Genomic DNA, 15879 nt, shown 5'->3' with positions numbered 1-15879 from the left:
TGGAATATGCCAGTGATACCTAAGCTGCTAGAAGAGTATACAAATCAGGCACTTCAACACGCAGGGGAATCAAGATAGGTTAGCAAGATGTGGGCATATTGCTTTGAGAAATAACTCCCAGAACACCTTAATCTAGGCCCAGTGAGGCAAAATATAAAGGAATCAAAGTATATCCAGGCTGAGGATGCTGGTTTGCTAGCACATTAGTATAATCAGCTTGTAAATATGATCAAAGATACTCCAGTGTGATTAGTATACAACTTTAACGAGTGTGGATTCCAACCTGGTGAAGGCAAATCTAGGAAGGTTATTAGTTTAGAAGGCAAAGTCCCTGATCTTGCTGAATCTGAAAGAGGAGAGAATATTATAGCTATTGAATGCGTTACTGCAGATAGATGGCAGATGGATCCCTGGTTTATCTTCAAAGGTAGGATTCTAATGATTCTTCCCTTTATATACTAATCTATTCTTGCTTCCTAAAGGCAACGGAATCTTCATAGAAACCTGATTTAATGAGAGTAAGGCCTTGCCACTGGATACTATGATAGCGATGTCTCCTAATGACTGGATATCAGATGAGCTAGCTGTTTAATAACTTTAAAGCTTTGTTAAGGTGACAAATGAATGTACAAAGAGGGGGGAGAAAAGGATACTTATATTTCATGGCTATGGCTCCCACCTCACTGTTGAATTCTTACAGATCTGCAAAGATAATGGCATTATTCCCTTTAGATTCCTTCCTCATATGATGCATCTTTGCCAGCCATTAGATGGTAAGCCATTCTTAAGCTATAAGCAACACTTCTGCTGTATGAATAATGAGCTATCTTACTGGGCTGGTGAGCTAGTAGGGAAGTCAGAATTCTTACAAATGATTGGACTAGTATGGGAGAAGGCTTTTAACCAATGGATCATCTGTGAGGCCTTCAAAGATTGTAGAATCTAGCTAGTCAATAGTAAGATAGCTATAATCTTGCTATCTAATTATGGGAAGGAATTCCAGATATCTACACGCCTGATCTTGATGAGATGACTCCCTCTACACCACCCTCTCGGCCACCTTCTTCATCCAGTATTGATATCTCACCTCCGCGGATGATTCAGGCCCTTAAGAAGAATTAGGCAAAGCTATCCAAACATGCAGATCTCCTTACACCAAAGCTGCAACGGAATCTTGACTGGATATTTGAACATAATTAAATTACTGCAGAGCACCTGGCTATAGTAAATAATACTATTAGTTGAATCAGGGCTGCGCAAGCCCCTTTACAGCGCTAATGTACTAAGCGGCAGGTTAAGCCACTTAGCCAGGATGGTATATTGAAATTATAAGATGCAAATTGGTTAATTGCTTCTAGGAAGGCCAAAGATGCTGCTGCGTAAGAGGGATATTTACAAAAGCAATAGGAGAAAGTGCATGGATACCTGCCACTACTAGCATCTACACAAGAGAATGAGGTATCAAATGCACCAGCAGAGGTAGCAGATGAGAATAGTCATGTTTGTTACATAGATAGCCCCTAGTGTAGCCTCAAAATCATGATTTCTATCGAAAAATGGTGGATTCGGTGAGGCGCACCCTCAACGCGGAGCGGTGAGGGTAAGCCTAAGGCACGGATATATCTGCGTGTATACTTTTTATATTGCGTATATACCATACCACACTGCTGTATACTCCTATCTATTCGTCCCATCTAGGAGCTGTTATATCCCTAACTGCCCCTGAGCACTGAGCCTCCAGAGAGGCCATTACCACACCAAAGCAACACAAAAGATCCTGTGAGGAATTCCCTTCCATAACAGTCATCACTCATGACTCATGACTCACCGACCGTGATAGCCGTCTAGCCTAATGGAGACCCCGCATTTCTATTTATCACTCAGCTTCCTCCTCACAAACCCAGAACAAGAATCTCTTAATCACTTACCCAGAAATCGAGTAACAAATACTGCAGTCACAGAATGGCCTCATTATCTCCAGCTCTCAAAGAAAATGTCAGAAAGGCCTACGACAACATAGCTGTTGAGTACGGAGAATGGACGAAACCTACCTATCCTATCCGCGTCGGATATCTCCAAAAACTGCTGGCATACCTTCCCCCTTCACCAGTCGAAAAGTCCATTCTCGAGTTAGGCTGTGGTTCAGGCCAACCTTGCACAGCCATCCTTGCTTCTAATCCTAGTCTGAAAGTCACAGCAAACGACATCTCACCTAAGCAGCTTGAGCTTGCCGCGCAGCATCTCCCATCTAAAAATGTGACTCTTGTTGAGGGAGATATGATGGAGTTGTCGTTTGAAGACCACAGTTTGGACGCAGTGATTGCAATGTATTCGATCATTCATCTGCCGAGGGAGGAGCAAGTGACTCTATTAAGAAGGATACACAAGTGGCTGAAGCCTGGGGCATTGTTTCTGGCGAATTTTTCGGCAGGACCTGAATTCGAGAGCGCGTTTGACAAGCAGTGGTTGGACGGGGCGGATGGAGAGATGTTCTGGAGTGGCTGGGGAGAGGAAAAGACTTGTGAGATTCTGTCTTCAATTGGATTTGAGTTGCTTCTCAGAGAGGTTGTTGTTGATATCGAGGAAGAGAAAGGAGAAGAAAGGGAAGTTCCCTTTTTATGGGTTCTGGGGAAGAAGGTCGATATTTGATCAGGCGATGATAACCCGTCTCGGCTTCTACAGCTTTGTGGAACATCATTGCACAGTGGTTGGGGCAGGTAGTTAAAAAGAAACCTCAGCAGCTCTTTCAAGCTTGGGGAATGCTCAAGGGAAACACGATACAATTGAACTTAAGCAAGGTTTAAGGACAATACAGGAGCATAGACTCCAAGACCGGGCGGCACTGATGTGAAAATATTGTATACATTCTCCGATCTGGAGTTGTACGCTCGTAATTTGAGACATATTTCGAGCTGAATAATAGGGAGGAGGAGTCAAAGAATATCGCTCTTTCGTCGTTTTGCACCGGCTTTCGGACTGGTTTTACCGACAGTCCTTGTTGCTCGGTCTGGAGTCAAAAAAGGTTTGGCACCGTTGTGCTCTGCTTTGGAGGTTTCAGACATTTCATGGACAGCAGTGGCACATCTATAGCCTCGGGTAATGCTCGACATATTGATAGGTTCATTGACGCTCACTGAGCGGCTCTTGGAGGGCGGTCCTTTTTCATCTGGCATCTCTGGTTCACTGGCTGTGTTAGGAAAGATCTTGGTGCCTGGCGAATTCGAAGCGCTGATATTGGCTTTCTTGCCTGGTGCCCGAGAAATGGGTTGCACTTTTGTCAATTGACTGTCACTTGGAGTGTTGTCTAATTCTGTCGTGATCCTCCAATAGGCAAAAAAGCAAAGTATGCCATAGTACAAAATGGATTCGCGAGGTGCGTTGCTCGAGTGCCAGAGCCAAAATATCAACAACAAAAGGAAACGCAAATGAGTCGTCGGGGCCCACAAGAAAGCGGCTATGCGTTTCATCTTCTCGCAGCCCTCAATGAGAATGAAACTGCGACTCCCAAAGCGGGGCCACATCAAGTGTATGACTTGACGGAGAAACCCCCAGCCAATCCTCATGCGACATTCGAACTCGAAATAATCAAATTCTGTCACGTCTGCCCATGCTTTCAAGCGTAGTCTGAGACATGCTTGACATGAGCTGGAACCGATGTCCGCGGCGGAGCGACATTCGATGTTGGGGCACCTGGGATGGCTAAGTGCTTTCCCTCCCAGAAGACGAAGTCTATCTTTCCAGAAAGGAGAAAGTTGGAGCTGCTCGTCATACGGATTGCACTGCAGCCAGCTAGACCAGAAGTTGAGGATTTCCAAGGCCTCCTGCACTCTTCCGGTGAAGTATTCTTTGTGAGGCGTACGGCAAGGGCATTCGAAAGAATATCTCATATTGGCGAGTTCAGCGTGTGCCAGCGACTCCAAACGACTGAACCAAGGAACTGACACTTCTCTGGGCACCACATGCACCACTTGGAACGTGGGATGTTTGCATTTAACTTGGAGCTCTTTTTCACGCTGCAATGGATCTTCAGATTTTCCCAGTTTGAAATATCCTGCCTCATTTCTCGGATCCGCATATATGTAGGCATGCCCTTCTTTTTGCCCTTCTGTTTCCGTGGCGGTCTTCAAGATAATCTCCTTGATTTTCATTTCCAGCTTCCACATTGGCATTGGTACTTCGGAGGCTGAGGGAGTACTTGAGTGAGATGGCCTGGTGTCACTGCTTTCCGAAGCAGTACCGCCATTTGGACTGTCCATTGGCAATTTGGGAGAGCTATGAGGTGTGTTGTGCGCTGCAGCATTGAGATCTTATTAGCGCACTGCCAGATGATGACATGGCTCGAACAAGGATTCCCACCCAGATCGCTATTATTTACGTTCAATCCCCTGGTATTCTCGACTTCATCCAGCTTTTCCACCTTGGCATCTCCTCCAGAAGGAGATACATCTCGGCTATGGCGCCGGAGCTTTCGGGGCTGCAATCTGGCCGCACCCCGAGGGGAGGGCGATGGACTGTTTTCAGATAGCTGACGAACAGATCCATCAAGCGCCTCCGTGTCCGAGACATCCGATTCATCAGAATCGAATATAAGTATCGGGTCCTCGATGGAATTACCCGATTCTGGCGGTGTTATCAGAGTAGGATACAAAGCAGTCGAGGGCGGGGTCAGTGGTGTTGTTTCGTTGGACATAATGGATGCTTCAGGCGAATTTGGCGTTTATTGGAAAATGAAAGAAATCAAGCCTGGCGAACCAGCGCTCGAGAAATGGAAGGAATATATGCATCCAGCTGGGCCGCACGATCTCATTTCCGTATTTCAAAAGTACCCCTACCCCTTGCAGGGCTGAGAACCGCCTGGAGAACAAGAAAGCCTCGATGCATAGCACAGCCCAGGTCAATGTGGCTTCCCTACCTGTCTACACCAGCCCGGGGACCCCATTTCATGGCACCATGTCGCTATCAGGCTTAGAGACAGTTTTAGGACGAAAAACCCTCGGCGCAAGCTGCAGTAGGTCAAAAAGATATATGGTCATCCGCCGCGCGAGCGTTCGTAGGAATGAGAGTTGGGTGTTAGTGCTTGGCGCTACTGCATGTACACTGCCCCTTGCGTTTCGAATTTGACAGGGGGTGGTTCTTTTTTTGTCACTAATGCTTGCTGGCTTAGAGGCTGGAGCGCAATTTAAGGTATTCCTCCTTTAGTGATATGCATGTTATTCCAGGCAGCAGTAAGATAAAGGTAGGTTCTGAGAGCAGGGCGACCAGGAAGGGAAGGCACTTATCAGGTAAATTAGTTTCTGATATCGCGCCTTGAAGTCAGGATGAAGCTTTTCTATGGCAAAAATGAGGGATATCATGGGATGAACCGCTTCTGATTTAAATATCTATGGGATTACAAACCTTTGAGAATGGGATACAATTTTTATAGGTGATGCAGTATCACTTTGTCGTCCCTCACTGACGTTGTTATATAGTTGCTGATGCGGCGATGAGGGAGTCCGGAGTACCCCAATCTGCACCACTCAATTACTGTGTGCTGACTGCCGAGGCCAAGTACAATAACCCGGATATGTAATACGTAGTTAAGCCCCGCATCCCTCCATGGGGAGCCAGAGATGCCTGGTTAGAGATCGATTGCGATGTCTGCAACTGAGTCATTGAAAAGCGGGAGTCCCCCTCACGTGCTGCACTGACTAAACAAGATTAGGATGTCATAAATCATAATACATCGCGGTAAGTAAATATACCTGGGTGCCAATAGGGCGAGGAGAGGATGATTCGGATAATAGTGGATTAAACGCGACCTGTTCGGTCCGTCTTAGCCCCTTACTGTGTCATTTAGGGCGTCGATGGTGAATAACTTTATATTTGCAATACATGACACATAAATGGGCGCCTTGTCTAATAGGCTGGTGGTACTCCCTCGAGGTACTCTCCCGGCACCTTGCGACTGCAACAACATCACGTTGGCGATTCCCAGGCACTTATTGGATTCGAAGCTTAATCAAGGCGGAACAAGGCTGGCTACCGTAGCCTGGCTAGTCTGGGCACGGAGCAAGCTCTGCACGTAGCCGAGTGATCAAGCATGAGGGGTTGGTTGTATGCTCGCAGGTAAAAGGAAGGCATGATATACCCATCAGCCAATCAGATTCATAGATGCAATGCTTGATCTTTGACACTTAACTCTCTTGGTCCATTTAGAGAATTTTCCGAAGGCGGAGTAATGTCCTCAGCAGAGAGATAAGATCGCCTGGGATTTCGGGTGAATAAACCCTAAACTACCACCAATCTGGCCAGCCCATTTAATGCTTGATACGTTGAATGAGTGGTGATCTCCCTTTATGGTTATGTTTCGTCCCCATTTTTCCACAATTGGTGGAAAACGGCGCCTTCGCATTTTAAATGAAACATCCATTTCTCCGCAGTAGTCGCTAACTATCACCATCACCCCTCCGATCCCGAGGCAATGAATATAAAGCGGCTACAAAACAATCCGTCTACGTGGGAATACTTTAAGGATTATCCAGTGACTTTATTACATTCCTCTGAAACCGATCTTGGCCGTGAAACCTTTCTTTTCACCATGCTTTTTTCAGTGGCCGTTCTTGTTGTGACAGCGCTTCCGACAGTCTCTGCACTGGCATTTGACGGCGCTGTTGGCTTCGGCTCTATAGCCACAGGAGGCACTGGGGGTACCACCGTCACGGTTACGACTTTGGCAGATTCAGGAACAGGCTCCCTACGGGACGCTGTAAGCGAGCCAAATCGGATCATCGAGTTCTCCGTTAGCGGCTATATCGAGCTTCAGTCGGCCCTATCACTATCAAGTGACTTGACAATCAACGGGCAGACGGCTCCAGGCAATGGAATCGGAATCATGGGAGCTGAAGTTTCGGCTAGTGGCAAAAGTAATATCATCATTCGCAACTTGCGCATGCGACAAGGAACTCTAGATTCCGACACGGGTCATAGTGCATTCAACATGGGAGATGCATCTAACATTATCCTCGACCATTGCTCGGTTGAATACGGCCAGTGGGATTCTATCGATGCGGTTGGAGCAGTCAACATCACCGTTTCCAACTCGATTATCGCACTACCGATTGGACAGCAATTCGGAGCTCATGTGGAGACAGGCCCTTCCACCTTTTATCGTAACCTCTGGGTCAGCGCTCATAACCGCCAGCCACTATCCAAAGATAATACCCAGTATATCAACAATGTGGTATACAATTTTCAAGCGGCGTATACGTCGGGGAACACAGCCGGCTACTTCTCCCACGACATCATCGGCAATTATTTTATTACGGGACCAAGTACTTCGACTGCGAAGGATGTATTCTACCAGATGGATTCTGAGCAAAGCGTATACGCTTCAGGGAACTATCTCGATGACAACAACGATGGGGAGCTAAATGGAAGCTCCTACAATACCGTTGGCTCTGCGACTGTGCTTTCTGAACCCTGGGCGTCGGACTCTTCGAGTCTCGCTACTCTTTCCGCAGCAGAGGCTGTCACGTACGTCTTGGCGAATGCGGGCGCTTTGCCCCGAGATGAGTTAGATACGTTTGTCGTCACCCAGGTCAAGTCGTACGGAACACAGGGGACATTATATAAGAGCCAGGCGTCTACAGGGGTATCAAATGGAGGCTATGGGACTCTTTGATAGCATTGATCTCTGCCGCCCATTGCTTCAATCCTTCCATGTGCATGACGAAAACTTCCTGGCTATTCCTATTCAGCGCTGCCAACATAATCTCAGTTGCCATCATATTTTCCTTAGTCTCGATCGAGATAAGGTTCCTCTCAACATAGGGGCATAGAACTCCTAGTAGCAACATGCTATGGCCTTTGGCATGGACGAATATTAAAATAGGTGACATTAGAAAATATTGGCGTGCGGTAACTACTTTCACAAGCCTAATCCCTGTGTGGTCGCGCATTGAGGCTTCCCCTTGTTGTCTAGTCCACGCTGCGGGGGGCTTACCGATATCGCTGTGCAATACCGAGGGTCTTTCAGTTTGACTACTATTACTCGGCCCTTGTATGCTGTAACTGAAGATTGGATCTTGGTAGTGTGCATTCCTTGCGGTACTGGCGGGGATAAGGCTGGCGCCTTTGAGTTGTGCCGCAATCTGTGCCCAGGTTGCAGTCGAGTTTAGAGGAGTAGTGCTGAAGCCGACAGAGTTCTTGATGATTGTGATATCTTTTTGGACGTTCTGAGTGCCTTTGGCCTCGTCCTGTCCGTGCTGGAGGATCTCTCCCATCGCAGGTTGTCGCAGGACCTTGCCAATGAGCGCCATCGTCGAGGCTAAGTATGACTGTACTATGTTCCATTGAACCTGATCCTGTCCTCCTCCACTGACCGCTTGCAGCTGATTGCAGGCTTCTTTGAGGCACGTGGCCTGCTCGTTGATGTGTTCGGGGCCATCATTCATCTGTAGCCGCCTAGGCGCCATCACATCAGTTTGGACGCGTTTTTACGGGTTAATTGATGTAAATGCCTTCTAGAAGACCGGAGGTAGACAGCGGTCAGACTTGGAAACATAGTAGATGTGCCAAGATCGACGGTGAGTGGTGAGTCAGTCCAGAGCAACCAATCAGTAGTTTATAACTCAGCCTCGTCAGCATGCGCGTTAAGAGGGTGGCTGTGTACAAATTTGCAAGTCTTCCAGATTACCATTTCTATTTCCTGACAAGATGTGTCCTTGACTTTCTTGCCCCATCTTGTCCATCCTTTTGAGTCCATAACGGCGTTTGTTTCAGATAAAATCCGATGGCCGAGGCTCTGGGAGTTGCAGGGTCGATTGTAGGGATTGCATCGCTCGCGGGGCAGATCTGCAGTGGGGTCCAACAGCTCTACGCCTTTGTAGACTCGGTGAAGCAAGGTCCATCTGATTTTCAGAACGTCAAGAATGACATTCTCCTCATCGAGAGGGTCGTACGCCGCATGGCTGAAGACTGCACCGACCTTCCAGAGCATCTCGACGTTGGTCTTCTCAAGTGTTCTTTTGAGCTGTGCCTGTCTCGCGTTAACCGACTCTTGACTATTATCCAATCACTTGATACCTCGAGCCAAAAGAATCGAACCATCAAGTTTATTAAGGCGACCGTGACGAAGACGAGGGTTGCCGAGTTTGCGAAGGAGCTGGACAGTGCGAAAATGACTTTGATGCTAGTGTATCAACATCATATGCAGTGAGTTCGAGCCGACGCAAATGTATGCGGTTAATTTTACTGATACCGCTTCGAATAGAAAAATAGGCCCTCTAGCCTTCAGCCAATCGTCTTGCCGCTCTACAGGTAACACTGAACGGATGGAGCAAGAAAAATTCACCACACAGATGGTAAATTTTAGTCGATCGTACAGCAACATGACTGAAGCAGTATACACCCTTTGGCTCGGCAGCTTGTCCGTCAAATCCCAAACCATCACCCTAAGACCGGGAATTCGTAAATCAGATACAGCAAAAACAGAGTATCGAACAGAAAAAAAGACAATCACTTTGAGATCAGCAAGATGGCTGTCTTCTCGCATTATCGAGCTGGAGGCTACCCGACAAGCGAGTCAGTGGACTTTCAACCTACGACCATGGCGAGTAGTCAGTCCTGACTCTATCCTGTTTGACTTCTGCGGGGAGGGAGATTTGCGCAATGTGCAACGACTCTTTAGTAAAGGCTTGGCTTCGCCTTTTGATGTGACCCCTGACGGTGATACCGCGCTGCATGTGTGTATTTTGCAGTCACGGCTGACACCTGGTTGGATGCTAACTATTCTGGCAGTTTGCGGCCTTATCGGGAAACCCAGATTTAGTTGCGTTTCTTCTGTACAATGGAGCGGATGCGAATGTGGAAAATACATCAGGAGAGTGAGTGAGTCCATATCCATTGCCGCATTAATGACCAACGAGATATTAGGAACGCTCTTCATTTCGCAATGATTAGTCCGCGAGAAGAAGAACATCTAGAACTGGCCAGATTGCTAGTAGAAAAAGGGCAAGTCGATCCAATGGGATCAGCCCGAGACTCTGGCGTAATACATTCATATGCTGGTCCGGTGGACGCCTTCAGATACCTCATCCACCAAGATGAGTTTTTCGTCGATCTCGAAGAGCGAAACCATGGTGGAAGGACGATTTTGCAGCATCAATTCTTCCATCGACTCTATTACGGGGATTCGTTCGAGCGGATCCAAGTCCTTTTTAGTGCTGGTCACCATCTTCCGGGAGATCACATTGACGGAGACCCGACCTACAGCGGCTATTCCGCGCTCCACTGTGCTGCTCACGTTTGGGCTAATGCGAAATTGAAAGAACACGAGCACACTGAGCGGCAGAGTGAGTTGGTTCTCAGGAGTCTTTTGAGTAGAGGAGAGGATATACATAGAGTAAGCGGCCGAGGTTACACCGCTTTAACGACTATCGGCGAGATGATTCACTTTCGTAACAAGAGGTCTGATCTTCATCAAGATGTCATAGCTGCATGGCTGAACATGCTTTCGGAGGCGGGACACGATGTCAAGGCCTATTGCTTGATGGAAAGTACCCTCGAGAAGAGGAGGAGACTGGAGTCTCCAAGAGAGGATTTCCTTGTCATCTTTGAAGAGATGGAAGGAGTGGAGGGAGTTGATGGCCTGCGGATATCTATCTCATCACTGGAACAGGTGATTGAAGTGGACGATGATGATGAAGAAACCGCCGAAATTGAGGGCACAAGAGCATCATCATCATTGATTCCCGGTTCTCGGGAAAGGCGTACAGGTGACATATTTCCAATCCGTTCAGTCTCCTTGGATCTGACAAAGATCACATTTGTCTTCCTGGTGTTCATATTGTTCCTCTTGCTGCTTCGTCACAACTAGGTTACGAGCTTGATGGAAGAATTTTTATAAACAATGAACAGTTGCCGTATGGAGGCTATGTGTAGCGAATGAATACTAATCCGAAAATTATAAGCAAAAGATAAGTGGGACTAAATAGAACAAGAAAGAAAATAACCAGCAACAGTAACAGCAATGCGACCGTCCTAATGAATATGGCCGGACATTTCTAACAACGGTGTTTAATTCCTCCTATGAACCCGGCACAGTCCGGCATCATCCCAGTCCTCACTTCCCACTCCCTTGCGAGCAATGAAAAGACCAGTGGGATCCCATTTCTGCTTGATCCGGTACAGACGCGGGTAATTGCTTCCCCAGAACTCAGTCTGGAAATCTGGCTCGTACGCATTTGCCTCATTCATATAGGATCCCATCTTCGTTCCCTCAACAGCCTTGAGGATCGGCATCTCAACATCAGTCAGACGGCGAATAATAGCATCCCGTTGAGCGAGGGTGGCAGATGACGGCCAGCCGCGAGCAACAACGATATGGGTGGCAGCTTTCCTCCAGGCCGGATTCAAAGCGCTGTCGATAGTCCGTCCGTTCTTGGCGACGGGGCCCCCGGCGACGATGTGCCCGATGATACTTTCCCCAGGGCCGAACTTGAGCTTCTTCAGGGCGGAGACTAGTTTCTTTGGGCCGTCGCGCGAAACAAGCAGATCGCGGGAGAATAATCTCGAGCCTAAGATAGTATTATCCCCCGTTGGGTCTTCACCTCCGAGAAGAAGGAGTTCCGAGAGCAGAGTATGAATGTTGGGAAAGGCCAGGGACGCATATTGCGTGTAGACGCCGGAGGTTGCATTCAGCTTTGACCTGAATGGCGCAGTGAGACGATCCATCATCGAAGTGCTGGCTTGGTTCGCAGCTATCAGTATAATGGAAAATGACGAAACGTTCATTGTCTTGTTCACTGGTACGTTGGGTGTCATCCAATAGTACCCAGCAGCGCCGTCGTTGATGGCAGGTAAAGCAGCGTGGAAGTCCGTCATGACCTGCCAGAAATTGGGATCACCGGCTATAGTACTGACATTGAGACTGCCAAAGACGACTGGAACCTCGTCGAAGGTGCGCAGGGTGACTGTCACAACTACACCAAAGGTGCCGCCCCCTCCGCCGCGCAGAGCCCAGAAGAGGTCGGTGTTCTGATAGTTGTTCGCGATAACTAGGGTGCCCTATGATAATATTAGCCAGCATTCTTTAGCGTCGGGATGGTCCCATACATTAGCAGTCACGACAGTGTATTCGAGTACATTATCAGTAGACATGCCCTTCCAGGGCCCCAAGAAAGAATGTCCTCCTCCCTGGATATAACCCCCAGCAGCACCAACAGTGTGCGAAAGGCCAGCAACCAGTGTCTTGCCTTTCTTCCCAGCTGCAGGATACAGCTCCTGCAAACTGACGCCGGCCCCGATTGTGATGGCAGAACCCTCAGATATATTCTTTGGAGCACCAGCCGGCTTGAAATGGTCACTGAACTGAATATCCTTCATCCTGTTGGTAAGAATCTGCAATGACTCTGGTGCCGTCGAGCGACCAACAAAGTCATGGCCAGAGTTCTTGATGACAAGACGAATGTTATGTTTCTTGGCGAACCGAACGGCTTCTTGTATATGGGATGCACACTCGGCCACGACAGAGTATAGAGGAACCCTTCCCTGTCCACATGGTGTCTGATGATTCATAATAGAGCAGGTCTGATTGTGCTCCGGCCACGCTTCCCAGTTTTCCCACTGCACTGCGCCAGGTTGCGCGGCTCGCCAGGTGGAATTAGACCACTGTTTGGTGACAAAATCGCAGGCTTCGGGGTCTCCTCCATGGCAGGGAGCAGCCACGGGTCGAACGGCAACGAGCCTACCGTCAACAGAGCTGTTAAGGGCATTCCATTCTTGTGGAGATGGCCAACAGGGTTCATGGGGTCTGCAACGACATGAAGAATTGGAACTGGCAAGAGCCAATGCAGCAAAAGAGAGACTCAATAACGCTTTCATAGCAGCTGCGTATGCTGTAGATATGCTTTTGTTGAGTTTAAGAATGATTGGGAATAGCTGGCACCCATGACGAGCAGCCCGCCTCCTATATATACTGCAGCTGGAGTTGTCATGTATGTACCGAATACGACGACCAGTAGATCCTAAATGGGCGCATGGCTTGACCTTCGTACTCGCTAACGTCCAGAGGGAATAAATGACCCAAACTACGGAGTACAGTCTAGCTAATCAACCGTTCAGCTAGAAGGAATAAGGAGATGATCAGCTTCACTGCCACGTTCACTCGTATTCGCCTAGCTTGTAGCAGGGAGTAATGTAGGATGAGGCTGAAATAGTGGGTCCTACATTGAAATGACCTTATTCGGATACGATTATCCGTACCCTTTCCCTCAGCCACAGCCGAAACACATGTCATAGTTATTCAACTGAGAGCAACAGTCCCGCAGAGCTTCGGTTCCTGGCTAAGCAATTAGGCTGCAAGATTCTCTAGAGAGTCAGAGCTTTTTGCACTGCCCTGTACTTTTCAAACGAACACGATCTTTCTATACCATTGGAACGGAAATCTCAGACCCATAACCTGGGTCAGGAAGCCAGCTGAGACATATTACGATAGGTACCAGTACAATATGCACATACTGGATTCTGGCTAATTAGTTCTGGTATAGTCAAGATGCTTCAAGTCAGCAGTACATTAAGCAGGAAGCTTCAGACCGGTCACCTCCTCACAGGCTTTGACCACCTTCTCCTGCAAGTCGATGTCCTCTGATGCTGGCAACGGATGACCAAGTTTTCTCTTTGGGTCGAAGTACTTTCCTGTTAGGCTTTGATCGTAATCTCCCTCTGCCAACATCACATAAGTATCCACCMCATCCTCCAGTTTATCAGGTGCCCCTTGGCCACCGAGCTTGGTGGCTATCCAGCCGGGGTGTACTGAGACCACGGAGGTATCTTTAAACCTTCTGGCCACAGCATTCGCAAGCAGGAGGACATGCAACTTCGAGTCGCAGTATGCCGGGTAATCCTGGAACCTTGATTCACCGCGCTTGAGCCAGAAGATATCCTCCACACTAGTGTCACCTTGGCGGTGCAACTGCGAGGAGATGAATACCAGCCGCTTGGGCCGATGTAATAAACAGGTCAGGATGTACGGAGCAACAACGTTAACAAACACCATGGCGGGGATACCAGTGTCCGGAGTCTTGCGGAACGGCCCGGCTAACATGCCGGCGTTGAGAATGACTGAATCAAATTGGCCGATCGCGTTGGCTTGGTCGGCAAGGCTGCGAGTTTCCGCCAGGCTGGATAAATCGGCGATCAGTACACCAGCAGCGCCGGGACAGGCGGCTCTCGCATCAGCTGCGCGTTTCTCGTTGCGCGCGTGCAGGTAGACGGTGTGGCCACGCTTCACTAGCTGGCGTGCGGACTCGAGGCCCAGACCGTCAGCGGAGCCGGTGATGAGAACTCGGACCATGGTTGGTAAGTGTCGCGAAGCTGATGTTAGGTAGTTGGTAGGCATCCGAGGTTCGATGATCTGCAAAGATGCTAGCGGAGGAAATGGGAATTTCAAAAAGAAAGAAGCAGCTAACCGTTGACTATATACCCACCGATTGCCAATCACTCCTAGCCTGATTAATAAAGGGTCAGCGCTCATCGACGTAAGACCGGCCGGCGAAAAGCCTAATCGTTCGGAGATCGACAATTACAGCTGACAAATTGACTGGCACGGACTTTGATGCTGTTAAGTCCGACCGTGGAGATTTTGTATATTTGCTGGAACCGGAATCTACTCTAGCACTTAATCATCGCAGGCCGACCGGAGACTCTCTAGATTGAATTCGCACTCGCGCCCCTGGGCTTCCAGTGAGAGATATTCAGGGGCATTCCGGTCAACCTCGCGTGTCCAGAGTTCCCGGCTCCCCCAGTCTGCCCAGTCGAATTCCGGTTGTTTCTTTGTCTCCTCCAGGAGGTCCAGCAGAGGCATATCTATATTCAGTCTAGCATAGATAGTCAGCAAAGCACGCTCGATTAAAGTATATAGGTCGACTTACGGCTGGTTATACGCCTGGAGGAACTGGTTCTCATCAATTATAGCACATAGTGGCCACCCCAAGCCTTCATATAACACGACCAGTTCCGCCAGATACCATGGCCGAAGCTGAGTGCAGTTTACTACTCACCCATTAGAATTGAAGTCAACTACTGAGATCCGACCGGTGTCCAGGGCAGACTGGTCAATGACGAACCAGATCCCCGTCCAGGAGAAGAACGCGGTCCCGTCGCGCTTCATCTGGATTGCCCGGAAATCTGCCTGCTCCAAGAACATAGAGGACAGGCTGTAATCCAGGACAGGGTGTGGGGGAGAAAGCAGCGTGGGTAACTGGGTGTTTGGGGATTGTGAGACCCTGCACCACGGAAAGGCTGACGCGACCCTATCCTCTCCCCGATTTCTTAGGTACTGAGATAACAGAGGATTAGGATCTTGACGAGATGGATGTAGTTAGCATGATGGCCTTCTCGGTCCACAGGAGCTGTGCAAATGAATTGGTGAAGATGCTGCTGGCCTAGCAAAGTTGCAGGACATCGCATCCTTCGCGGCTGGGATCACGCGCGGAGAACATAATACTAGACTAGATTAGTCCTTTCCCTTAAGATTCTGAAGTGAGGATGCAATACTGACATCGGGAAAGCTCTGGCCGAAGCGGCCCATCATTCCATAAGAGATCGTCGTGCATGCAGTTCTTGCCCTAGGTCAGGGGTGGGCACCCATGATTCCTATCGAAAGCAACTCAAAACTTAGTCATGACATTGATGACAACTGGAATATCAAACTCGAAGAATGTGGTCTCTTACTTTGCAGAATAGGAGCCACCCCCTTCCTTCCACCAGTAGGTCACTCTGAGTTGTCGTTTCACCTGCGTCGGGATCAAGACGGACTGTCGCTGAATTCCAGGCCATTGTTAAAAAGATGAAATCAGCAAGCCCTGGATTCTCTATATCAAGGCTCCTTGACAGTAA

The 15879-nt window shown here is 48.5% G+C and overlaps 7 protein-coding genes across 7 annotated transcripts; 3 read left to right on the top strand and 4 right to left on the bottom strand.

Moving 5' to 3' along the window:
- Positions 1-1962: 1962 nt before the first annotated feature.
- Positions 1963-2649, top strand: Asppvi_001945 (class I SAM-dependent methyltransferase; the record flags this gene model as incomplete). Its single annotated transcript, XM_043307478.1, has 1 exon — positions 1963-2649. One exon carries the CDS (start codon positions 1963-1965, stop codon positions 2647-2649), a length of 687 nt encoding a protein of 228 aa, XP_043163413.1.
- Positions 2650-2933: 284 nt separating this feature from the next.
- Positions 2934-4690, bottom strand: Asppvi_001944 (GIY-YIG nuclease family protein; the record flags this gene model as incomplete). Its single annotated transcript, XM_043307477.1, has 2 exons — positions 2934-4291; positions 4357-4690. 2 exons carry the CDS (start codon positions 4688-4690, stop codon positions 2934-2936), a joined length of 1692 nt encoding a protein of 563 aa, XP_043163412.1.
- A 1890-nt stretch (positions 4691-6580) lies between these two features.
- Positions 6581-7663, top strand: Asppvi_001943 (uncharacterized protein; the record flags this gene model as incomplete). Its single annotated transcript, XM_043307476.1, has 1 exon — positions 6581-7663. One exon carries the CDS (start codon positions 6581-6583, stop codon positions 7661-7663), a length of 1083 nt encoding a protein of 360 aa, XP_043163411.1.
- A 1110-nt stretch (positions 7664-8773) lies between these two features.
- Positions 8774-10858, top strand: Asppvi_001942 (uncharacterized protein; the record flags this gene model as incomplete). The annotated part of the gene is made up of 4 exons (XM_043307475.1): positions 8774-9195; positions 9254-9725; positions 9781-9866; positions 9916-10858. The coding sequence occupies 4 exons, from the start codon at positions 8774-8776 to the stop codon at positions 10856-10858; spliced, it is 1923 nt and encodes a 640-aa protein (XP_043163410.1).
- A 200-nt stretch (positions 10859-11058) lies between these two features.
- Asppvi_001941 (FAD-dependent oxidoreductase) lies at positions 11059-12805 on the bottom strand (the record flags this gene model as incomplete). The annotated part of the gene is made up of 3 exons (XM_043307474.1): positions 11059-12048; positions 12097-12727; positions 12801-12805. 3 exons carry the CDS (start codon positions 12803-12805, stop codon positions 11059-11061), a joined length of 1626 nt encoding a protein of 541 aa, XP_043163409.1.
- A 750-nt stretch (positions 12806-13555) lies between these two features.
- Positions 13556-14335, bottom strand: Asppvi_001940 (SDR family NAD(P)-dependent oxidoreductase; the record flags this gene model as incomplete). The annotated part of the gene is made up of 1 exon (XM_043307473.1): positions 13556-14335. One exon carries the CDS (start codon positions 14333-14335, stop codon positions 13556-13558), a length of 780 nt encoding a protein of 259 aa, XP_043163408.1.
- Positions 14336-14659: 324 nt separating this feature from the next.
- On the bottom strand, positions 14660-15187 carry Asppvi_001939 (uncharacterized protein; the record flags this gene model as incomplete). Its single annotated transcript, XM_043307472.1, has 3 exons — positions 14660-14847; positions 14913-14935; positions 15042-15187. 3 exons carry the CDS (start codon positions 15185-15187, stop codon positions 14660-14662), a joined length of 357 nt encoding a protein of 118 aa, XP_043163407.1.
- Positions 15188-15879: the final 692 nt, after the last annotated feature.

This window comes from Aspergillus pseudoviridinutans (genome assembly GCF_018340605.1).
Source record: "Aspergillus pseudoviridinutans IFM 55266 DNA, scaffold_10, whole genome shotgun sequence".
In the NCBI taxonomy this organism is placed as follows: Eukaryota; Fungi; Ascomycota; class Eurotiomycetes; order Eurotiales; family Aspergillaceae; genus Aspergillus; species Aspergillus pseudoviridinutans.
Note: the sequence above shows the minus strand (reverse complement) of the source record. Positions and strands in the feature narration are given on the sequence as shown.